Source organism: Falco cherrug, chromosome 2 (assembly GCF_023634085.1).
Source record: "Falco cherrug isolate bFalChe1 chromosome 2, bFalChe1.pri, whole genome shotgun sequence".
Taxonomy (NCBI): Eukaryota; Metazoa; Chordata; class Aves; order Falconiformes; family Falconidae; genus Falco; species Falco cherrug.
Genome location: NC_073698.1, coordinates 80,938,938 through 80,964,703, shown reverse-complemented (window position 1 = coordinate 80,964,703; position 25,766 = coordinate 80,938,938). Strand labels below are relative to the sequence as shown.

The following is a 25,766-nucleotide window of genomic DNA, read 5'->3' as shown; positions in this document are numbered from 1 at the left end:
TTCTACAGAAAAAACCTACATATTATCAAAAAAACAACCAACAAAAAAAAAAAAACCAAACCCAAAACCAACAGTCACACACACACCCCAGTGCAGTGAACTCTTTAGGGGGGGTTCCCCACCTTATCATTGTATATGACACCTACAGCTCACTGCTAGCACAAGATCGACGTGGACCTGTTGGAGCAGATCCAGAGGAGGTCTGCACAACCAGTCAGTGCTGGAACACCTTTCCTCTGCAGAAAGGCTGAGAGTTGTCATTGTTTAACACGGAGGAGAGAAGGGCTTGTAGAGACCTTATTGCAGCCTTTCAACACTTCAAAGGGGCTTATAAGACAGATAGAGACTTTTTACTAGGGCCTGTAGCAACAGGACAAGGGGCAATGGTTTTAAACTGAAAGAGAGTAAATTTAGATTGGACATAAAGATATTCATTAGGATGAGGGTGGCAAGACACCGGAACAGGTTGCCCAGAGAAGTTGTGGATGTCCCATCCCTGGAAGTTTTCAAGGCCAGGTTGGATGGGGCTTTGAGCAACCTGGTCTAATGGAAGCTGTATTGGCTAGTGGAAGGCAGGGCAGTTAGATGATATTTGAGGGTCCCTCCCAAACCATTCTATGCTTCTATGATCAGCATTTAAGACTCCTTTGAAAAAGTTGAGCTGGTTTCTTTCTTTCACTCCTCTAGCTACGTTCCTTTTCTGAACTGTGTTACAGCCTTCACTCCCACTCAGGACAATGACCCTATAGAGCCCACCGCCCCCTGTGGAAGCTGAACATTCCTAAACAGACACAGAAGGTGGCAGTTCAGTCCAGGCAAGGGGATAGAGCAGGCACGTGTCAATGGACAGAGCCTTGTTCCAACAGATGAGAGAAAAGAGGGGAGGAGAGGAAAAAATATGAACCATCCTCTGAACAAGATACTTTTCTGCCATAGTCCATTAAATATATACACACGCAGACTGCATGCGAATATATACTCAGTGAAACATCTCATTGAACACCGACAATTTTCAGAGGCACGTGGGGAATGTACACACACTGCAGATTTACCTGGAATCTGAGCCTCAGGGACTTCTAGTCATTGATTTTAGTTCATGTCTGCCCATGTGCCTTTAAGACAGCACTTCAGCACCTTCAGGTGCATCTTAACCACACAGCAAGGCATGGTGCAGCGGTGCTTGTGTTAACAGGGTCTGGAGAAGTGCTGCAGTCTCCACGTAGTGTTGCACAGGAGTGAATGCCCTGTGCTGATGGGGAGCTACTAATTGCAGCTCCTCATCACGCTTTGCAGGGCTCTGCTGCTCCCGGCCTGGGAGAGGAGCTCAGGTCAGCGCGGCATAGGGCTGCGTGGGTACTGTGCCTGCTCAGCCTTGGCCCGAGGCAGCCCTACTACCTGCGGTGTATAGCAGAGGCATACCAGAACTTACACTGACTTGGGATTTTAACTGGGTTTATTGCTGGGGGTGGAAAGGAGAGCTTTGTTTTGAAAGTAGGAGGTTGGGATTTGTTTTGTTTGTTTGGGTATTTTTCTCCAAGTTTTCCTTCCTGCTCACATAGAGTACTGAACAAATAAAACTACAGCCACCTTCAGCACCACTAAAAGGAATCTCTATTTTATGGCTGTAGCCAATTCCAGATTTAGTTCTTCTCTCAGCTGCCTTTCCCTCTATTGTCTCTGTATTTTCTTTTTTCTAAACTCCTATTCCAGCCACCAGACTTTTCTACCAGTCCTTCCCTATGCTAGTTGATAAAGTCATCTGAAAATAGAATAAAATAAATCACTGGCACGAGGACAGTACCTTCAGGGAAGTGCCCAGTAAGACTGAAGGAAGAAAGTGTGTACCACTTAGTCATTATGTATTTCAAGATGTCTGCTTAGTCAGAGATGAGTGGTAAAGAAAGTTACAGAAAAAACACAAACTAGAGAAAATATAATCTATTCTAGAAGGACTAGAATATATACGAGTCCTAAACTGCAGAGGTCTCCATGTGCCTATCAGCCCCTAGGAATGTAGATTGATCAGAAGAACTCTGCCCCGGCCCCCCAGCACCAACAGTTTAAGAACAATAAATGCATAAATAGCTCAAGAACTCCACGCTAGGCAATTTCCAGGCACAGAAGACTTGCTTTGAGTTTGCCCATGTTAAGTCATGCAACTTCTTACAAGGGATGTGACTGCACTCTTGCTTCAGTTAAGAATTCCTAACGTCCCAGAGCCAAGTACTTTTTTTAATCCTCCATCTGTGGGTTACCACTTTCTGGTTTTGCTTTCAAAGCAACCACAGGGAAGAAAAACTCCCTCACACACAGCAGAAAAGCTCAGCCCATCACGGCTTTTCTAGTTACAACATAGCGGCAGCTTCGGCAACAGATACTGCCACAGTTCAGCCAGTCTCTGAGTGTCCATCTTCTTGCAGGCATGTCCGGGAGGGAGACCTTGAACCCATGTCGTCAGCCTTGTGTTTAAACTCCAGAAAATGTATGTATACAAAATATTAATGTATGATTTGCTTTACCACATCCTCTGGACCCTTTACTCTTAGTGTAAGTGGAGGTGGCTCAACTGTGCCCTTTCAGCAAAAGACTTGCCCTGTTAGCAGAGAGGACAATGCGCAAGCAAGGCTCCAAAGGGAGCAAATTGCCATTTGCACAGATCTACAAGGGCATCAAGAGCTTACACCAAAACCTATGACTACAGGATCCACACAGCAATCTACTCCTGGAAAGCAGAATCAGTTAACACCTAGGCACCCAGCCCACCTACCGAACAGCAGGCATTAAGGCAGCATAACAATAAGACCACTCAGTAGCATCCTGAAAGAGCACCTGCAGCATATGAAACCACAGGACTTTGTCATTTGCAAGGACTTGTTTCAAGTATTTTGGTTTCAGTTACTGCAGTTTAGTAAAGTTTCACCCCCATTTCACTTTTTTCTATAAATGAAGTGAGCTGATGAAATTTACCTGTTGCTTGGTGTAATTGAAGAGTTACAACTTTAATGAAGAGTGGGGAGGATGGAGAAAACAGGCAAATTATTCATCCAGATAACACCAGCGTTTTTTAATTTTTAAAATTATTTCTACAACTTAGTTTTGCACACAGGTGTTTTCCTCTCACACCTCCTTGTGTGTATATTACTACGCAGGTCTCTGTATTATTTTATTTCACTTACAATTTCCCTGCAAGGTTGCTGGAAAGATAAGGTACAAGGAGATGGAGACTGGTATTTGCTCCTCAGTTTATGAATAAAGTTAGTTATAGGGTCCAAATGTATTTCTTGACTAAGCACCTTTGAAGTATAATCTCTTCACTGGCTTCGTCATTTCCTGACATCCAAGTTCCCCTGTATTCTACATTGCCATGTACTTAAGTTCTGAACCAGAAGTTTTTTTGTAAAAACAAACTTGCTTTCAGCTCCTTTCTCAGTAGCCTTGCCAGAGCAACGTCAGCTGTCACCACAGTTAGAGAGCTTTCCGAGCTACAGCCAAGTAGATCCTTGACATTATTGCTGTGAAGAGGATTATTTTATGTCTACATCAGGAAAGGGAAGAGAATCCAGAACTCCCCACATTTCCCTTGCTGAGGCAGCCCAGCTTAAACTTGATTGTTCTTTTGAAAGAGCAGATTTACAGGGTGCACAGGGAGTTGCTGCATTTTGCCTTCTGCATCCTTGCATGCATGTAAACTGACTGCCGTGTACATCTGCAGACTCAGTGTGTTCCAGCTACCCATCTTTGGAGGAGGTGGCATTGTCTTTTTCTTCTTTTTTCCTTTTCTTCTTACCACAAACAAACAGTGCAAATGACACCGAACTGCACCCAAAACACACTTATCTTGCAGTTACCATGAATTCTTACTTCCTGAAAGGTGACAATTCCTTCTTAACCCAAATGTACTTTACTATCCAGAGAAGAACTCTCTCTTAAATAGCTATGACGAAGGAATTCACCTAATAACCACATTCCTCCCCTCTACCCCCCACTCCAACCCCCAGAAATACGTGTTTGGGACTTCCAAGGGGGGTGGGGGTGGAGGGGTGGGGGCAAGGTGCCCAGAGGCATTTGTAAAACCCAAGAAGTGAGAGGAGATGATGATATGGAGTGTCTGTTCATCAGTCTGGAGGAAGCCTTAATTTTCTCAAACCCAAACAAAATACCTAATTGAAGAGCTATCAGGGTTGTGTGACAGCTCTAGCTGGGGGATCTTTGAATTTCCTCATGGGAAACTTCTGTGAAAGATTATTCTCCACACAATTAGTTTCACCCTTTGAGTACCTCACTACAGCTGCAAGTTTTATGGTGGTCGCGGTAGGAAGCCCCTATATTAATTTGCAGGCACCTTCTGGATACTGCTTTCGCAGCCGAAGTTGGCCATCTTGATCCTGATGCAGTGACATGCACGGGCTGATCTAAGAGCAACCCTGCTGGTTTGACATGGTTGGCAGTGTGTCCCTACCTCACCCCAACTACAGATCTCTTCCACACCTCAGAAGAAGGGAGAGAAGGATCCGAGTTAGGATAGCCTTGATTAGAATTCCCTCTTATTGTCTTGGTTCCCCTTTTCCCTACTTTTCTTCTATGCTGAGAGGCATAAACAAGTTTCTATCCAGAAATAGTCCTTGTGTCTGCTCCAACCCTTCTTGCATTTGCAGCCCGTGATACAGGAGATTTTGGAGTGGAGCAGCTGTAAGAAACAGGGCACAGCTGAAGTAACACAAGTCATGGCCAAGACCACCATCAGCTCTACCAGCAAGGTGCAGCCCAGAGTCACCTCGTGTCTTACTTGCCCTGGCCTAAACCAGGTATTTAATCTTGGGTAGCTCCAGAGCCTAGGGTGCTGTACAGCTGCAAAGCTAATCCTCAGGTATTTTGCCTCCCCCGAACAATGCTGAGAAATAGGGTTTCTTCAGTTCCAAAAACCGCTCTGTTCCACTTCAGAACTGCTCTAATGAGTTCATTGTCCTTCTCCAGCTGCCACCTCAACTTCATCTCCCGAATGACTGTTTACAACTGGAATGAAAGATTATGAAAGACCAACACACGGCACTCTTACTTCAGTCTTCTAAATAAACAATCCTAGAAGTGCCAAGGTCAGCTCTGAGGTCCTCAATCTGAGGCACTGTAAGATACATAACTAACGAGGCTCTTCAAATCCCATCTGGTGGTAGGATGGGAACATAAGGGCTTTGAACTGCAGGCATGAGATCAGCATGTTAACATTTAGAATTTCCATGAGTGCTCAGAGGAAGTGCTTCAGAACTAGGCCATTTAAAGTTTACATAGTTTAAGTGCTTTCTGTGAATGATTTCTCCCTTTTGTTCAACACATAAGCTTCTACTTTCACAGTTACCGGTTAAAGTGCAGTACCAATCACACCTAATAATTACTAGTCAACTCTCCACAAAGGTGTCAGCAAGAGGAGAAAAAGAAGAGAGCTTGTTCCATTACATACTCTCACAAACAGCAGACATTTGTGTCTACAAAAAGACCAGCCGTTACGTTTAATGCCATATAATAGTGCTCTAAAGACTCAAAGAGAATATTTTGTTTGCCTGCATTATAGCGAGTCCTCAGTTTAATGGCGGCTGCCAGACATCTTAAGTACAATACCACAGTTAATCAGTTAGCGCTTGGTACTCTTCTGAGGACATCACATCCCTTTTCCTGTGAGAGTTAGGTATGCAGTAGGCTGCGCAGCAAATCCTGTTAAACACTTCTCCCCACTTCCCCAACCAAAATGGCAAGATGCAGGTTTGGGTAAGCAGTGGGCAGTCTCCACATTCCCATCACCAAAACACAATCAACTTAAGTTCTCATTGAACACATCAGCTCTTTTTACTAGTAAACAAATACAAATGAGAAAAGGAATCCTGTCTTTCCAAGTCAAAGTTTCTGTATAGTTTTAACTCCGAGCTTAGTCATTTCTGGGGCCCCAAGTCTTGTTATACATTACCACAAACACTCAGAACTCAGGCTTTGGCCACCTCCAGTGGTTTCCCACAGCTGAGCTGCCTGAATCAGGGGTGGCCTAGGGAGCACGTCTCTTCCCAGCAGCAGTAGGAAGACTTGCTTAGCTGCTACACCTGCCAAGACTAAAAGCAAGGGGCATATTACAGTGACAAAAATCCTTCTGGCCACAGCTTTGTTAGACATCTGTCTAGAAGGCTCTGTTTCCCTAGAATCTGATGGCAAAGCAAAAAACCACTTGTTTAGTGGTAACAGATGTGCATTGAATAATACTGTGTTTTAGGAGGTTTTAGCTGTATCAGAAGAACACTCATAAGTACTTTGAGATATGCAAGACTGGACAACCCTTCAACCCCAACCAAACATCCACAGCATACTACAAGGTGCCTAATAACGTAGCCATTTATGGTCCTGTCTCTATACTCTGCATATAGATAAATACTATTTTAAAGTATTTGGTTTATGATTTTAAATGGATCTCTTGCAACAACTGAATGAAGTAATTTTTTTTAAACAACTGTAACAGGACGTTTTAGTTAGAGAAACCCAAAGACAAAAAATGATCTCTCACATGTACAGAAACACTTTCAGTCCCTTCAGCTGGTATTTCACATGTTTTGCTCTCACTTACAGAAAGCAAGGTTATTCACAGGTGTTTAGAGTTCTCAGAATGAGCATGGTATGACATAAAGCTAAGGAGATCTTGCCTCTGTCTCCGATTTGGGTAAATATGCACCTTAACAGAACACTAAAGCAGAGACTATCAGAAAATCTTGAGAGTGAACATTATTTAAGAATTATCACAACTAGGATCCCCAACATTTATGTCACAGCTCTAGGATATGTGGACAGAGAAACACTTGAGAGAACATTTGACAGAGGAGCATTGCCCTACAACTACATAGTCATAACATCTCCTCAGTTATGGGTGGCCTCCCAAATTAAATTGGTTCTCTGACATTCTTGGGGAAGATATTCAAGGATGCAGAGTTCTGAGGTGATGTTATCAGAGATTTGCACTCCTGTACATCTTGAAACTTATTTTTTTTTATGTTGCTGGAACAATATGGCACATCTTTGTGCCCTTTATACTCCAAGGTACATCATGTGCCCAACTAGCAGTTTGCTGCTGTACAACACATATGCTTAATAGCATTTCCAAAATCAGTGGCACAGACCTAATCACTGTAATGCTCCAACCCACATATTCCTGGATTTCCAAAGAACAGCGATTATCCACATGATACAAAACTTCATCACTTGTGCGCAAGCCAAGAGCTTGAAGGGTGCTGAAATAGATGTGCCCACTGGCACCTGCTACTGTGCAGAAGAGCTTGTATCTGTTATGGCACTGTAGAGACTGAACCAGCTCCTCCAACTTCCCAGAACTACTAGTGGTGCTGCAGCCTGTTCAGCCTTTGCAGAAGAAGCTACTGGGCATGGATCATTCTAGGGAAAAAATCCTAACGTGAGATGCCATCAGAAGGTATTTCACAGCATGTTAGTCAATGGAAGGAAACCAGTAGGCATTCAAGGGAGATAAGTGTGTGTGGTGGGAGCAGGGAGTTGTCACACGAGGGGTGCCTCAGCTAAAGCACTGTCAAGACTTCCCAACAGCACTACTGAAGCTATATGCTGCTGTTTTGGAAAGGAAAGGGCTCGGTCACACCCGCCACTACAGAGCAAAGGGGAGGATGAAGGGATGGGAAAGGGTAAAGTAAGGCGGCAGAGAAACTGTCCCCATCTTCTCCCACCCTTGCCCCCAAACAGCAGCTGCTGATCCTTCCACCTTGGCAACTGCTGCTTCCTCGCACTCCAGCTGCTCCTTGCAGACCAGTACCCTAGGAGGCTGCCTCCTGTGCCTGAAGGAGGCTGCTGTGTGCAGAACCCAGGGCTCCGTGTAGAGCCCCGTCACAAAGGGCTAAGTCCCTACAAAATTTCAGATGATTTTGCTTTAGATCAGTTCATTGTTTGCAAAGTCATTTGACTGTACTTGTCGTTCCCGAGGCTGACAACCTAATCCAGTCACAAAGCTTACCTCCTCGATGGGGAAAGGTGAAGCCTAGAGACCAAGCTGCAGACCAGTGCAATGCCCTGCTGAATTTGCAAGCCTTATTTGGGATGTGCATTTCTCACCCTCAACTTCCAGTTTGGTACCAGTTGAAAATACACTGTAAAACTAAGTTTACCTAAACTTTCACAGGGGGTTTCCTATATTGAAAGCGTAGGACTGCAGAGAGGTCTGACTGACCTTCCATTTCACAGCATGAAAGCTTGTGGTTTTGCACAAGCTGCTCCTCTTTCTTTTCAAGTCTTTACCTATCAACAGGCTTAAAACAGCATAAACATGTAAGAGTTCTGTACAGCATCTCTGTCACGAAGAAAGGTTAATTTTGTTGGACTCTTGGTTACACAAAAGAGATGACAACAGCTGTCCAGGCACTGCTTTCCTAACCTGCCTACCTGGCCAGAAAGTTGCCTTTACAGCAAAGTTGTACAAAGTTGATCCAGTGACTCATCACTAAGGTACTTTCTTTGGGCCCAGGGCCATATCTAAAGTGATCTCCACCACAACCCTCAAGATGACCCCACTGCCCACACTATCAAGCGACCATCAGGTGCTACTACAACACCAGACATCTGGACAGCATTCATAAGCTTGACACTGTCTGGTTGCTTGCAGATATTAATTCTCAATTCTACAGCTTCCTTGCAGGTATGTTCTACTCTCAAGCGACAAGCTTTCTGCTCTCTGGTATTAGACATAGTAATGGGTGAAAGGGTTAGACAGCTACAACTGAAGTAAGCTCCCCTTGAGGAAATGAGGCAATTCGCTACCAGAGCTCCACTATCACTGAACTGTATCACCTTAAAAAAGCAACTTAAAGATGATCTGAAAACCAGCAACTTTTAGGACTTACCTCCCACATAGTTTTTGGGAGCTATAATCAGTCCGCACAGTGGGTTGCTATCTTTATTTTGTTAAGTTCAAAGACTGGCTTAGATTTTCTGTTGTCTCACAATCCAGAAAGATGAGTATCAACCAGTCAGGTGAAGATGCAATTAACATTTCACAAACTAATTTCTTGAGAAAATTAAGGCTTATGTGATCAAGAAAAGCACTTGCCTACTTCCTCCCTCTTCTCTCCAACATGCCTTGCAGCCCTTTGACTATTAAAAAAAAAAGAAAAAAAAGGCAAGCCCAGAGGAGATTCTGTTAGCACAGTTCTCAAGGCAAAAAAGAAGACAAAACCAAGACAGCCCTATAAAGACAGCTCTTGTAAGGGTCCAGAGAATCTGTGTTAGAGAGCAAAAGTGTTAACAGTAGGAGAAATCAGAGAATCCATGCCAGAATTCATTTGCCCTTTCCATGCACTTTTGGACAGTTTTCTTCCAGCAGTTATGGAAGAACAGTTTGTCTTCCTTTGACACACTCGTTCTACCAGGGAATTCAACATCCTATGCAAAACATTTCCAACTTGACTGCTAGTAACATTCTTTTCTTCAGGCATCCTTTGTAATATCATCTGTATTGCTGTTTTAGTAACATCAGCTGGACTTCCTAGTCTCTCTGTCCTAGTTATTTCTTTCCTCGTGTTTAAGACACACATGAGAGTTGCACTCAGCAGCTCTTACCCAGATAAGAAGTGCCCTGCTGGATCATACAAATCTAGCCTGGTTCTTCATCTCCATCATTAACAACAGAAAACACTATTGAGGGATAGCATGGGTATCTCAGATAGTGACCACGCTTACACATTGCACTTGTACTTCCCCAGCATCCACAACTCCTGGTAGTCCTGCACAAAGTAAAGCTTTACTGCCTACATGAGCCGATTAGGAGCAAAGCCAGAGCAGGGACACAAATGCTGCCCAAGTCATAATAGCAGTTAGCATTTGCTAACTTTGAGGATCAGAGGCGAGGGGTACATAAGTTAAATATACCTGTTTTTTCAGAATCAGCTCCTACAGCTCCACCTCAGGCCTTCCCTAGCACTGGGTTGCCACTACAGACTAGCCCAGGTCATCCTTAACTACATCTTGCATGCTCCTGGAGTTCTTCGTCCTATTGCATTGCCTCTATTCCATCACCACATTGCATGGCTCAATCACACCACCATCTCTGGCACAAGTCACCTCTGTGCTACAGGGGAGAAGAGGAATCATGTGGTCTAGTCCAACACCTGAAAAGTGGTTTCTTCAGGTTTTCCTAGGCTTAGGACAGTGGTTTCTGCTGGCTTTTGCTTCTAACAGCTCTAAACTTCTCTGAGGCAACATTACTGCCCCATTACCAGGAGCTATTGCTTTGGAACAGAAATTGAATCCAACAGAGTTTGGGTCTGAACACTTAAGCTTGTTTTCTCACTGCCTCAGCTGCAATAGAGCTGTTAAGAGTCACTGTTGAGAAGTGCATGGAGTCTAACACATTATCAGTTCAAAATATGTTAGTGCATAAGCCTGTGGAGCAGAATGTCAAAGGAGAAGAAGGGGCAGGGTGGGGTGGGGGGGGAGAAGAGATCAGTTATGCCCTGAAGATGAGAGCTTGCAAGGCTTCCAGTGCTGATTTGTAATATAAAAATGAAGTCACAGAAAGACATTGCAGTACGAAATGTGACAGCAAAAGAAATTGTGGCTTCCATCTCACACTGCTCCTCCACTTTCTTACACGGGAAGAGACCCTTCTACTGCAAAGTAGTCCACTGGGGGAAGGGGAAGAGAAGGAATGGGAGGAGGTGGATTTGGATTTTTTTGAAAAACATAGCCCAAACAGAGCTGAGGATCCATCTTCCAATTCTGGAAGAGCAGCACTTCAGCCAAATACAGCCCTCACCTAAAAATCATTCACAAGAAACTCTGTTGAAGTCCTACAGTCTCCAAGAGGAAAGTCAAGACACTGAACCACCACAGAAAGAGGAAAACACACACACCCCTCTCTCCCAAGACACATGTACAGTTAACAATAATGAAATAACTTGCAGTAAGATCCCCACATATACCTAAAGGAGAAAGCAGGCAACACATGCAAATTAGTTGTACATACACATGGCCATAGGAAGAATAGGGTACTGTTGTCAGAAAAGGGTAAGCGGAAGGATGTCACCTCTTCCTTTTGCTACAGTTCTGAATAGAAACCTATCTATAGGAAGCAAACACAAAGTGATTTTTCACAGTGCTTTGTAAAAAAGGAGTTACTTTCTTTGCTTCCAAACCCCAAGTCTGTTTCTTTGAAAAGCCTCCAGCACTTCCCTGTGTGGTCACAATTACAGATGGAGCTAAAAAAAATAAAGGAATGCTATTGCACTAACAGAAAAAGTACTTTGGCTGATGGGACAAGAATGAGACAGGATTCAATCAGTCTTAAGATATTTCAGATGGGCAGCTCAGATTGTAAAATAATTTGGCTGAACTGGATATGAACCAAGTATTAAACAACAAAATCTGAGAGCTTTAAGGTGACTGAGAAACATTCCAGAGTACAGGGCCTACAGGGAGTGCTTATGGTCCCCACTCTTCTTTTTCCTACTTACAAAATTAGATTGTTCAAGATATTTGCTTCAGACAGCCAGTAAGTCTATGTCAGCTATCAAGCCAATAGCCTACAGTTCTCCAACACCTGAGCAAAATAACTTCAGTATCTCAACACAACTGTGTTGTATATTGTATGTACATCCCATTAACTCTGTGTATGACTGTTCTCCACTTGGAACAATTATTTTCAGCTTAGCAAAAGAAGAAAAAAATGGAGTGCTTACAGGCACTTTTAGGGACCCCTATTTAGGATCCTACTTGCGTCCATCTCTGATGGACAGAAAGTTAATTGGACGTCAACATTCTCAGGCTTGTAATACAGCCATACAGCTAGAAACTTTCTGCTCTGATGCTAGAACAGCTAGGTTTAAAAGACCGTATAGGCTTCAGCTTTTTAAATATTTTCAAAAAAGCAGGGGTTGGGAAGGCAATTCCATTGTGAGGAGCGGGGGTGGGTTTAAGCTTGCACTGTATTTGGCAACTGTTAGCTTTACTTTTGTCACTGGTTCAAGAGTCTTTGAACTACTAGGACTCAATCTTTTTACTAGTACAAAGAATTCCATGAGTACTTTGTGCTTTTCACTAGGTAACTATGGAGAAGGCCAAGATGGGCTCCCGGAAAAGAGAATAGCTCCTCTTTTTCTTAGTTACTTATATTCACTCAAAACTTACCTGGTTTTCCTTGCATAAGAAAAGGTGTGATCCAGAACATGCAGGAGTATCAGCGATACTTTGTTAGGACGCAGGTGGTACTGGGTACATGCTGTGAATCACTCTCTGGGAAAGCTGTTCTATAAACATTTCCTCCCTCTTCAAAAAGTTCTCACAAACTGCAGCTGTAGGTCTGTTTATAATCATTAAAAGAAAACAAACCACAAATAAAACCCAGATACCTTCACTTTTGCTTTAACAGAGCAATACTCTAGAGACAACAGCTCAGGCAGAGCAGAGACTAGTTTCTTTCGGTTCAGTAGCTGTGACATCAGTGAGTTAATTAATATCATCGATCAGACCCAGGATTTGTTCCAGGACTATAAAGACTTCATGATGAACAGCTGCTTATAAGCCATGTTTTATACACTGCATTTTGTAGCTTCGTACAAAAACCCAGGACTTGACTCAGGGAGCTCCTGTCACTTAGAGGAGCCAGTAATGTAGGGTTTGTCTTCTAGGTGTACAAGCCACAAGCAAGGTGCCCGGCTCAGGGCTCAGTCAGTTTGGTCACAAGCTAACATTCTCTGGGGAAGAGCCAAGGCAAGTTGTGCCAACCTTGGTTAACCTCAGTTTCTTTTCCTCCTCTCACCCTGGCATCCTGAGCTTCCATTTTCAGACCCACCATTCCCAGTGTTTCCACATCCAACGCAACAACTACAACAGCACTGGCTACTAATTGGCCTCATTTACCTGTGAGGCTCATCGCTTTGTTGATGAATACTTAACGCCTTCCTAGAAGGCAATAATAAATATTTTCTGAACTTCATCCAAATTTCTTCTTTTTCTCACTTGTCAGGAAATATGGATCTAACTGATCGTAGGGTTACACATCAGGGAGGAGATGTATTGCCTAGTAACAGGTCTGATAGAGAAAAAATAAACTGACTATTTTATCTTGGTAGAATCGTGTATATGTATCACTAACATCACCTGGTCTTGAAGAAAGGTGGTTTCTACAGTGTGCAAATTAGAAATAGCTAAGAGGAGAGAGGACTCACAATCCAGAAAAGCAACTGGTAGTCCTTGAGCCTGTTGCTGGCAACTGTTCCCTGCAAAAATAAACATCTGCAGGCCAGGATTTTCCCTGCTCTCACAGTATTGAGGTGGAAAGTAATTTTGGAGAATGGAAATTCTCTGGTGTCAGTGTGTTATACTTCCTCTTAGACAAGGCTTTGAACAAAAGTAATAAAGACATTTTATTGACTATGCTATCAGTTCAAAGCGGTCTTTTGAGCCTGAAATAGTTTCCCTTCTGCTTCCTAGGAAAGTACCCCAGAATTTCCCTTTTTCCCTTTCCCTTGTGACTGGGCTTTATCCACTACATGAATTTGAAAGTTCAAAGGGAGGGAGTTTTCCTCTTCCCTTCTTTGGACTGATGACATTTACCGAGGGGGTTTTATAATCCTGCCTCAGTGTGAAAGATAACCGCTGACTGAAGTGGAAAAGAAACAACACACACTTGTACAATGGATAATATATATTTAGCAAGACACAGCTAAAGCCATTACCACAAACATTTATGAAATCATTACACTAAATACTGACAGCTTGACAGTTTTAAAAAGATTTTTTTTTTTTTTTTGCATTGGAGCTTCACAGTATAAATGCTCAATACTGTTCTTGCTTTTTGTTCAGTAAATCGATTATTGTCAAGCTATATCCCCCCTAGGGCTTACAGACCTTCAGCTGCACTTTGCCAAGACACTGTACGCGTGGGATGGAGAACAAAGAAAGGGATCACACTCATGAGCTTTCAGAGACTTACTAACTGTAAGCAGTGGAGAGATCAAACACTGCTGAGATAACCTATGTGCTAGGCAGAGAGCCAAGGTCAGACCACTTGCCTGCTTCAGCATTTACAAGCAGGCCCAGCTTGAATGCAGGCAAAACAGGCTCTTGCTTAAGTCACCAAGAGCCCTGCTGAGCCAGACAGCTGGTGGCTGGCTGGAGCTGGGAAGCAAGAGACAGTTACAGTTACTGCTTCTGTGATGCCCATCCCTCCATAGCAGCAGGCAGCACCCTGTATCACCCATCTCTTTGCCAGCCACTAGCCCGGCTCTGTGCTTTCCATGATTTCTAGCAGCAATACCCTCTTTAGCCTGCTTTTCTGAGAAGCCTGTAACTGTGTATGTACCAGGGAGTTCTTGTCCCTGTGCAGGAGCTTAGTAACAAAGAAGAGTTCAAATAACCATGAGATTCCCAATGTAGGTGCAAGTTGAGGACCTGAGTCCACTGAATGATGGAGCTGCAAAGAAATTTGATCTGTGCGGAAACATTTCATTGTAGGGATATTTCTACAAGTAACAGATTAACAGCATTAGATGATCCAGTCCTTCAATGAAAAAGAATTATTTCACATAGGGAATCTCTAACCCAGATGGCACAAAACCCTTTAAAGCAAATCATAACTACAGTGGGAGAGAAAGGCCATGAGACAGACATGGAAGAGTAAACAGAAATACCTGTCAACCACACCCATAATATGCAAGAACTTCCCATGTACTTTGATCCATTTTGGTTCTTCTTGCCTGTATCTCATTTATGAGGAGCTATTACAAGAATTCATATTGCTTGGCATACTGGCTAAAGGAAAAACAAATAATGTTTAGGTACTTGAGAGGGCCAGAGGAAGAGCAGTGAGATAGCTTTATTTCACCCATCATCTACCACAATACAGCCTACAAAAGTTTAACCTCAGCTTATGGCCAGCAAGAACCTCACACACACTCACAGGCAGTAAGAGGGCTAACTAAGCTTTTTAGAGGTTATGGCAATAAGTAGGCACCTACTGGGAGCTATTTTCACAGGTGTTGAGGTCTCTACTCCAAAGTAGTACTAGTAACCCAAATTAGATCATATCTGTCTTCCAGACCAGGTGTCATTGTCCCAACTAGCTTCAAATCATCCACTTTAGAAATACTAATATTGGTCAGTGTTGCATTAATTCAACAAACGTTTTTACTGACATCAGTTAACAATAATGTCTCCAGGACTCCTCACGTAAGTGAATCTAAGGATCAGCTTAGTTATTTGTTTTTTTAATAGAGTGCTCCAGAATCAAGTAAAGCCACTGATTTAAGAGTCAGTGAGCACATGCCAGAAGAAGAAATGCACAGTGAAGAATGAAAAATTAAAGTCCATATTTCATGTTGATATTTTACTCTGCAATACCTCTGTCTTCAGAGGTTAATCAACAGTAAACAAAATCATCATCCAGAGAGTACCCAAAGCAGATATACAGACAGGAACTGCCTCTGAAGTCAGAAAAAAATACACTATATTGATTCAGCTGAAGGAAACCTTGCCTCTTTCCGCATTGTCACTTGTGAGATGCTTCTTTAAGGCTACAGTTTTCTAAAAGGCAAACCAAAAAAACCCCACACCTATGCCTTTTTCATGTAACTGCAAGCTCTTGAAAGCACAGCTCTTTATTCTTGAGAATAATTTATTCATCAAAACAGAAAAAAAAACCAAACACCACCACATTTTGTTGGAACTGGCAGATAAAGAGCAATGGAAACTCTCAGAAGAGCAAAAAGGAATTGAGAGAAAGAGGAACTTTGGGGGGAGCTGTCAGAAAGACATCACAAAAAGGAACAATGACTTCTTGGTTTCTCTTCAGAAGTTTCATAAAAGGGCATGAGACCACTGCACACCACTAGTCACAGGGAGTAAGTCTCACCCCATAAGCACAAGGTCGGGCAAAGGGTGGGATACGCCATACACTTAGGCTGAGCTTCTTGAGCTCCTACCCAGACAGCATCAAAATCTGCAGCCCCCAGAAACCCAAGAGGGCTTTTGACATACAAGACAGGGATAAATGAGGCTGGGAACACTTGCTAGGCAGAAACTGCTTCCGAAGTGAAGAGTCTTTCCGACAGAAATAAAGCAAATGAAAGGCACTGCCCAGCCACCCTACACAGCAGCAGCATTCTCTTGAAAATCTACTGGCTAAATCTAGCACAAAAGTTTGTTACATGAAGCATAAAGCACATTTTAAGAAAACGGGCTAAGAGCCCATTACGGAAAGTTATGGACAGTTGCCACATAAAACAGCCTAACAGACCCCACAGGCAGCAGTGACGCAATCCCCTCTGGGATCTAGACACCCTTCTAGTCCCTGGATTGACCTGCACCCAAGGGAATCAAGCAGATGACAGATACAAAATTCGTCAGAAATGATAGCTGGAAGTATGGATGGCATGTATCTTGACTGCCTGAGAATTCAGTCAGACCAAACAATGTGAAACCACTAAATACTCACAGGACCATCATTTGATCAGTGTTGAATTCTGCTCACTTGCATGCCAAGGGCATGCTTTCTTCCTTCTGAAAGTTGAAATGAAACATTCCACATTTAGCATCAGTCCTGAGCCACCCAAACCCTTCCCATTTTGCAAAGCCACAAAAAACCTCGGTTTAGTCTGGGAGCTATTCAGAAAGGTTATTTTGAAATCAAGAATAAAGTCTAATTTCCTGAGCATTCCAGTTTATCATCAAATGTGCTAGCTATACATACTCCCTTCTTGGCCAGACAGATCCAGAGCTTTGCCATTTTCCTCCAAACCTTTGGGAAGATGTTTGGGTCTGAATCTTGGAAACTCTGATCAGATATAGACTGTAATTTCTGTTTCCCCCCTTCCACGTTTTATTTCTATACACGTGGATAAATTCCCTCTTTCCAAAACTATCTATTCAAATCCAGGGCAAGGCGTGTATGTTCCTGCTGCTATACTCTGTATGGGGTACAGCTTTACAGTGGTAGAAAGTCATGCACTATTACTCAGTCGTTCTTTACCCCTGAAAAGGGACAACTTTTCAGATTAGGTATGCATTTGGTAACAATCTTTCAGTCCCCAGAGCCTGACTGTGGCCCACGACAAGCCTTAAACAGGCAGTGGGAAATTCCAGCAGCATGGGGAAACATAGCCAAGCCCCAAACCAGCACCCCAGCTACCACCTCCACAGCATCGGCAGTGCGACTGGAGCACGGCGAGGGAAGAAGGGGAGCACGGACAGGGTACACAACACTCCAGTCCACAGCAGATAAGGACAAGTTTGGAGAGCTTTAAACAGCTGTAAACTTTGCTGAAACAAACAAACATGAAAACCAGATCAGCCACCCTCACAAGTGCATGAAGTTTGCTACAGTGCACCTGAGGATAAGGATCCAATCCAAGACTCAGCTGCCACTACAGCACATTTTGCAGCCTGAAGCTCCAGACAGTCTCCCAGCAGGCAAAGAGCACTTCTTCCCACTGCCTGGAGCGGAGAGGGTGAATCACACAGCGGTTAGCTGCAGGAACATGGCCTGCTCACAAATCCCCAGAAAATTGCTTTCAAATTAGGGTAATTAATTTCAAAATCTAAAACCCTAAAAGAGAAAGCCACCGTCATTTTTGGATACATGATTGCATGTCCCTTACTGAGACCTCTTACATATCTTTCCTTGAACTAATTACAGGACAGGTCTCTAAATGATGCCTCGTTTTGTTTACAGGTTGCTGTCAGATAAGATCAGAAGTAATCATGCAGTTTCAGTACAGACTGTTGCATCATAAGAACTTTCTCTAAGAAGCCAGACCGTAATTTCCGCTTGCAAGATCACTCATTAGCTTTCTACTAGCTATTAGCTTTTACCTAAAGGTAAAAGGACCACATGGTTACAAGAGCAGAGAGCTTTTAAAGAAGTGACAGAAAATTGCCTTGACGTGGATAAGGAACAGTAAGGCAACACTTCTCTGCTCAGGGTGCTTTCAGGATTTCACAAAGTTGGGGAGAAAGGTCCCTCTGTCCTCTTACAAGCATCAGTAACAACGGTCAGCTGGCATAAATCTGTTCTCAAAAGCCAAAGGCGTATGAGGCTGGGTGGGGGGGAATACTTGAAGAAACTATCAGTGACTAAGCTGCAATGCTTTGCCAGGTGCACAGTGAGCTGTTTCCTTCTTGGCAGTGGCCTTCATTCATCTGCTAGGTGGTTTTGGCTAATCCTTTCTGAATTACCAGTGTCCTTAACAGCCAGTGGTGCCTACTCCAACTTGTATCACCATTCATTCACTCAGTGCCCAGCTGCATTACCTGTGATACTCAGCCAGTATTGGAGGCTGGCAAATGAAGTGGAAGAGCTAACAAGCAAATCAGTCCTTTCAATATAACATCCAAATGGTCATGTCCATGTAGTTCACAACGATTTTTAAATCGGTGTTACACTTAGACACCACACAGAGGTAGGTTCCTCCTCCGTGTCAAAAGGGTTCCAGCTCAGCATCTCCTTCCTCGCCCTGGCCACCACCCTGCTTCAGACCACTGTCCCATAACAGCCTTTCACACTCCTCTAGATTTCCAGTTCCAGGGTCCTTTCTGGCCTAGATCCCAAACAGACCGTTCCTTGCAGTGAAAGCATACAGGTGCACTGTGGCTACAAGGCACTGCTGGACTGATCACTGAAACCAGCTGGTTTTCCTGGTACCGTAACCCAGCCGCCCAGCCACCAGAACTGCTGCCCACTGTATGATCACAGGTGAGTCACGCTCCAGCTGCACCATCCCCGATGATCTAACTGCTGCCCACAGAATTCAGAGCAAGGTTTATGGCAACAGAAAAAACCCAGACAAACCAACCAACAAAATAAACCCCATCTGCACAGAACATGTTCTTGCACAGCACCTCTACCCACAGCATTTTCTCCTCCTGGCACTCCAACTATCCTGACCAGCAGAGCTATTCACAAAAGAATGTCCTTAACGTAGTGCAGCAACGCTATTTCCAGGGTTAACGGAGCACTCATGGAAAATACCATTTTCTTTCTTTATTTTAGAGGGAAAGTTTTAGTGCTCCAAAAGCATGAAGCCTTCAACAATAGCATGTAGACCCTTTCCCACCCCTACCCATCCTGCACTGGAAAGGAACAATTTGAATCAATTTACTTTGGAACATGAAGTCCTGCTACTCTACAGGCAGCAGGAACATTTGGTTACTTGCCTACTTGATTAATTTAATTTTATTGCAGGCTGAGCCAGTGTGTTCAGTAAATGGCCTCGCACATGTGACAAGACATTGCCAAGTAGTTCAGTGTTTCGCAATTTAATCATATGCTTTAATTACATCACATGCCTTAGTTATTCCAGGTATGTTAATGTGTTAAAAAGTTGTATTTTAATTCTTCAGGAAGTGATTCTTCATTGCACAACATTACTCAATTGTTTTAACCTCTGAAAAATAATTCCTAAATAATTCCTTTGTTAGTTTAAAATGAACAGTAAATGGATCAACTTTTAAAAAGTTACAAAGAAAAAAAAATTGTTACTTTCCTACAGTTCCATTTCATTGAAACCAGCACTTAAAAATAATTATTAAAAAAAAATACGGAGGGAAATATCACAGAGAAATGAATTATTTTAAATGCTGATCCACGTGGTGATTGAAATATCTTACACCTGCTGAACTGCACAGATGGGAACAGATGTCCCCTTTAGCATACCAAGAACAATCTTTCTGGAGGCTCAGTGTAAACGTCTCTGTTTCAAGCAGAGTCAGCTCAATCCAGAAAGAAATGTTATTTCAACTAAACAGCACTGGATTAAGCTAAACTAAGGGTCAGGTGCTCCAGCTGGACTAGTCTGAGGCATTCCTGCAGTTAGATAACGTCTCCTAAAACAAGACCTGCCTTGCTCCTTCTTCATGCACAAGCTTAACATTCAGTAGGGAAGCAACAAAAGCACATCGTTGGCAGGAGAGCTCAACATTCACGTGCGATTTGGTATTTCAGCTCTGATCCCACTTCCTCCCAAGTCCAAGACTTTTGTACAGGTGTTTGTGAGAACCAGAAACCCCACAGGGACTCTGTGGGAGTTACCAGTCAGAGGCGCAAACAAGCTGGCTGGGCTGGAACAACCCCTTTCATGTGGGTCTTGAGTCAGAATCAAAACTGTTAGAGAACAACTGACTCTTCAGAAGGATGACATCACCCCTAGGGGCTCTGACCTTCAGGTTGTTCCTGTCTGCCGCTATTGCACCTTTACACAGACCTGTTAGCTGGCCACACCTACCAAATTTTTAGTTCTTTCCACGTAGGGAGATATCATAAGGATCCCGTTACCTATGGGGAGAGCGGGCACGGCCACAGTACCACTACAGAGCACCACCTGCTAGGCTTTCCTCCTTCAGCCTGGTGAGAGACCTTGCTACTGCCTAATAGTAAGTTGTTGTGGAGCTCTAGTCCCCCCCAGTCCACCCCACTCTTGCCCCACTATCCAACCAGAGCGCAAGAGAAGTTTGCTCATGGTAATTTTGCAGAGCAGCATTATGTGGAGTGGTACAAAGCTGAAACAGAGGATAAATTCCACGGGCCACCATGAAGAACTAGTCAGCCAAATAAAAGTGACCATAAGCACCTCAGTTCACTTTGAAAAAGGCAGGCAGGAAGGAAACACGGAATAAGCTCACTTTGCATCAATTTATACCCTTGCTTGAAACACTAACCATTACAACGGGGAGGCAGGCAACCACAGAAGTTCACCACAAACACACAGAACACACCGATTTTAATGCCAAAGACAGCAGATGACTTGCACTAAGTATCATGAAGGGGCTGGTAAGCGAAGCATAACCAGGGCTTGGCCATGGGGAGAGAGGGAGAAACAGCAATGCAGCTCTCTGGTCTTGCTCACCCCAAGAATTGCCACTGCACCAGGAGCACTAGGCAGGACAACAGCACCAGCAGCTTCCCCGGACAGAGCTGCCTCAGCAGGAAAAGGACCTTGGCTAAACCACTACTTCCACCATCAGCATTATCTCTGGAGCACACTAGGGAGGAATAATCACTCACATGTATGTACTCCTTAAGCTACGAGGTGCTGTGACGACCAGGAGAAGAAGCCCAAAACCCACGTTCTTCCCCCTGACCCCAACTCTGGAGTGGTTGTTTTGGGTTTTTTTACCTTCTTTGAGAAAGTACCTGATTTAACAGCCTCCTTAGAGAAGAAGCTCTTTTAAGCAGCATTTTCCATATAGGCTTATTAGCCATGTTTGCATTTTGTTGGTAGATATGCAGCTTGGGTGGTGTTTGGTACTCTGAGGAATGGTGTCTACACCCTTTGATAAACACATGAACCATAAACATGTTTGATAAATAGATAAAACCATGAGGTTTCACTGCCTTCTTTGATCTCAGCTGGCTGTAGAACAAGAATCCCTTCACTAGGCTGAAAGTTCAAGGCTAGTCAGAGCACAGCTTGTGATTCACATCCATGTTACATGTGAAAATAAATACACTCTGCATATTGTAGGAGTGTATTCAGAGTTTAAATACACTCTGTTGTATACTGTATACACAAAGTGTATATAATAATACGCTGTATTGTGTACATAGAGTGAAAGAAAACAGACTGAACCACAGCAAACAAAATGCTAGTAAATAACCTATCCTCTTCTGGACAAATGCTTGCGGCAACAAAAATTAAGAGCTTTTCACTCTTTTGCAGAGACAGAAGTAGCAGCTGGAGCGCCTGGTGAAGCTCGCAACGGGGAGGGATTCCTAAGGGCCAGGAAAGCACAAAAATGAAACGGTAAGCTACACTTTTCTTGTGCTGCGAAGAACTGAAGTTTGGGGGCAGAGGGAATTTAATTTAATTGTCAATAGAAAATAATCTCAAAAGCAAACTATGACTAGGCATACACAATTAACTTTGTTCACATGAGAATGCAAGTGGGAAGTATGGGTCTGGTGTTTGCAGCTGAAAGCCCCATCCCATTACAACCTTTGAGAAACCTCAGATCTACAGACAGGAGATACAATCCACACCAAAACTAGATGACAAAACAAGACAGAGTTTCTAACCCATCCAGCTTTGTATCCAAACTCCCTTGACAGATGAAGCTGTGAAACAGGGCATAAGTTACGCCAGAGAAAAGGTCTTTGATCTCTGCTCTAGCATTCTAACAAAGCATTTGCCATTTCTCTCTCTCTCACTTTATTAGGGAGACTGGTCTCTGGATGGTTGCCTGCTTACTGCTTGCATCTTTACCCAGAGGTAAATATACTGTAACACACATCTTGGAGTTTGTGGAAGTATTTATATGTGAATACACAAACTGAAAACTGAGAATCTTGGAGCAAAACAAAACAAACACATGCTTTGCTTTGAATATATTTCATCACAGTCCAAGGTTTGCAAGTACAGGTAATAACCTTCAGATAAACCTCTGTATCTGAAAGGAAGTAGTTTCAAGGTTTAAGGTGTTTCAGGACCACATATGTGAAGTTTATCCTCCCCCCATCCTTAAAAATACCCTAACATTTCCATAATATTAAGGGTTACTTGGAATCTCATCCTTTACAACCTCCAACTGCCTTGCATCTGTTTTTGTATTTAAACTCATTAAGTAGCTGGGCTTGCTATAGGCATAACCAGGTAAGTGAAAGGACTGGAGCCCAGCAGCAGTTTCTCCCCCTGAATCTTTGCACATGCTCTGCCATGTTCTAGCAGTTGGATTTCTGACATTATATAGATTAGATACGATCTTCCCTATGAAAGGGATACACTAGTATATGCCAGTAAGGGAGTTTTATACAAGCTGCAGGGGCAAGTCCCTGTAATTTCCTTATCTGAGGCTCAGTTTGGGCAATATTAAGACTTCTGTCTGTGGTCAAGACTCCTCTGTTTGCCCAGAAGTGTCGTGCATTTACAAGGTGCTTTGGTGGTTCAGGAGGTTACACTTCATCTGGAATTAGTCTCTCTCTCACTTCTGGAAGCACAACTGACATTTTTAGGGAAAATTTTCACACATCTCCACATAGCAGTGTGAAAAGTCTATTGCCACTTAAGGTGTGCTCTTTCAGCAGCTGAGTGCACTTGCAAGCATGCAAAGCCATTTCAGTGACTACCCTTTGACTCTTCCCCCTCCATCCACCCCCTAAAATAAGGGCATTCAAGTTCAGTGTTTCTGAGCAAGCAACTGGCATTGCAAACAACCCCCTACCCTCCCCAGAATACTTTTGGATGTAGGCAAGACATGAGCCTGTAAGGAACCACACAACACTACCTTGTCAGGGTAACCCATTTCAGTTTGGGCTCATAAGTACTCAGAAAAACAAGAAATTCTCTGTTGCCTGGTTTCTAACACCGAAACACTTTTCTGCTTAACCCATCACTTCCACTAATAAACCACTTTGTCTCTGTCAGAACTGTACTAGTATCACCAGAGCAAACTTGAGAGATGCACTCAAGAGCTTTCCACAAGGCATAAACTCTAGATCACCTACTGGCATCCTAGATTCCTCTTGTACAAGCAATATATAATCAATAAACAAAAATGATTACCCTAGATCCTCTTCAAGGGGAGGAAAGGAAGGGGAAACCAAAAAGCCCAGTATTTATGAGCTTCCCTGCACCATGCTTTGGATACTGAAGTAGCAGTGTTTTCTCATTACAGGAATCTTAACGACTGGTTAAATTAGCACACTCAACTTCACCTCAATAGTCTTAAACATTTGGGCAATATTTAAAACACACCAAAAAAAAAATCCACAAAATAAACTCATCTCACTTTACATTTCAATCCTATAATTGCAACTGAAAGCTATGTGCCAACGTGCATTTTTTCCAAAATTGAGAACAGCATCCTCCACACACAACGCTTACTAGGTAGATCAAGTAAGCACTACTCACCCTGCTTCACACACCCCAGCAGCGGCTGCCACCATCCCCACCACTCGCTGTGCAGCTGCTTCAGTCTTCTGGCCAGGCTGCTCTTGATTTCCACACCTCCTGGAGCATCAATAGCCTTAGTGAAAAGCTTAGCACAGCATCAGCGGTCTTTAGCATGACTTTATGCTCCTCAAGGCTAGCTTCCATCAGGGTGCTGCTTTGACTTGTGCCTAGAATTCTGTTCTTCTCATCTACAAAAGACCTCATACAGCTGTAGGGTCTGTTAAACAACTAATTTCAGTTACTTTTTCTTGTCCCAGGCAACGTCAGCTGTGCCTCCTTTATTGCCTCCTGCTGCCCTGGCTTTACCAGCTGAAAGCAATGTAGGGCAGGGTGTGTTGGACCCTGTGGGTCTTCATAGGGTCATCACAAGTGTTACAAGCTTTGTACACTGTATCATGCAGGAAAGGAATAGTTATGCTAAGCTCAGATATGCTGGGCACCACTGTCTTTTCAGGAAAAGAATAAAGAGCCCAAAACCAAACAGGTGCACTTCTAAAACCAGTGTCAAATTTAGAAGTGACTGTAATCAGCAGATAGGACCAACACTCTCCCTCTTTTGCTCACTAAGCAAATGCTTATTGTCTATTTTTCTGAATAGAGCCACAAGTTTTGTTGATTTCAGGATCATCTTTTCTTCATCCATGCACAACCCCATACGTTGCAAGCTCTCTCCTAATGGCATCCTGTGGACAGGACTCTTCCCACCAGAAAGCTCTTCTGGAGGCTCACTTCTTCCAGGGCTTACAGAACACCTACAGCCGCCTCAGGGACACTCATCTCCCCAGCATGGCTAGTTAACCGTGGCCAACCATAACTACAGTCAACTTTCAGCCTTGCCTCAGGGAGACCCTGCTGAGCACAGCCTTGCTCGGCTCCCCAGCCCCACACAGCTTGGGGATGGGCCTCAGGCTCCTGCCCCCCTCCCTGCCCTTCCTCAGGTGACAGTGGCCATCCAGGTGTGCTGGGTACAGCTAATGGCCTTGTCTGGGTGTGCCACTAACTGCAGGGCTGAGGCAGTCTCCTTGGGGAGCACAGGGTCGTACATGCTGTGCCAGTAAGGGCACAGTACAGCGGAGACTCGGCTTTATTATAAATAGAGACTCTTGCTTGCATACTGTTGTGATTCACGTTCCCTCTGAGAAGCAAAACCTGGTCAGCAGCAGATACCTTCTGAAAATGGTTGAGCTCTCCACACAGTGAGGAGACTCTCCTTCCACCAACGACCAGAAATAGCACTGGGGATACGTGGGTTTTTTCAGCTAAGAATTTACATTGTTGGGCAAAAGTGGACTGGGATTTTCGGCTGAAAACCAAAGGAAAGCAGATGTTGAGTTATAATCAAAGACGTTTACTTGGCTCTGCGCTTTAGCTTTCTCAATTACTCTTCCTTCTGCTTTTATGTCTGTCTGGATAGGCACGGTGTGACACCAAACAAGCCTCAAACCGGACACTGATTAATATGGAAACAGAGGCCCAAGCGTGTAACAAGCTGAGCCCTGGCTGATGTCAGTGACTTCAAGGGGGAACTGGGGATTCTCTTTGGTCTTTAGTCCAATATATGCACAGAGCTGGTGCAGACCTAGAACACAGGAATGACCACATTGTGACCAACAACATTTATTTCTATATTCAGCCTGATTACTTACCCCTTATGCTTCGCAGAACTTTGGCCATGAAAACAGATTGAGTTGTTTCACAGTGAATTTTAGCTTTTCTTCTTGCCTCAATTGCAGACTCATGCGGCTTTTGTTACGCTCCCTGCTGGGGATGAGTTTTCCATCCAAATCAATTAATCTGCATTTTAATTTATAAAATCATTTTATAAAACAGGTTTGGCTGAAG

The 25,766-nt window shown here is 43.6% G+C and overlaps 1 protein-coding gene across 4 annotated transcripts in view; it reads left to right on the top strand.

The window, feature by feature from the left end:
• LOC114015686 (myelin-oligodendrocyte glycoprotein-like) overlaps positions 1–25,766 on the top strand; it is a 33,971-nt gene that overhangs the window by 1,812 nt on the left and 6,393 nt on the right. Inside the window, exons 2-5 of one of the 4 annotated variants that reach the window (XM_055701209.1) lie at positions 2,421–2,482; positions 18,552–18,733; positions 21,696–21,779; positions 22,192–22,244. In XM_055701209.1, the coding sequence (XP_055557184.1) occupies positions 21,772–21,779; positions 22,192–22,244 (61 nt within the window). In that variant the 5' untranslated portion in view covers positions 2,421–2,482; positions 18,552–18,733; positions 21,696–21,771. The remainder of the gene's footprint in view (positions 1–2,420; positions 2,483–18,551; positions 18,734–21,695; positions 21,780–22,191; positions 22,245–25,766) is intronic. The other 3 variants (XM_055701210.1, XM_027804462.2, XM_027804463.2) reach the window with 3 other exon arrangements.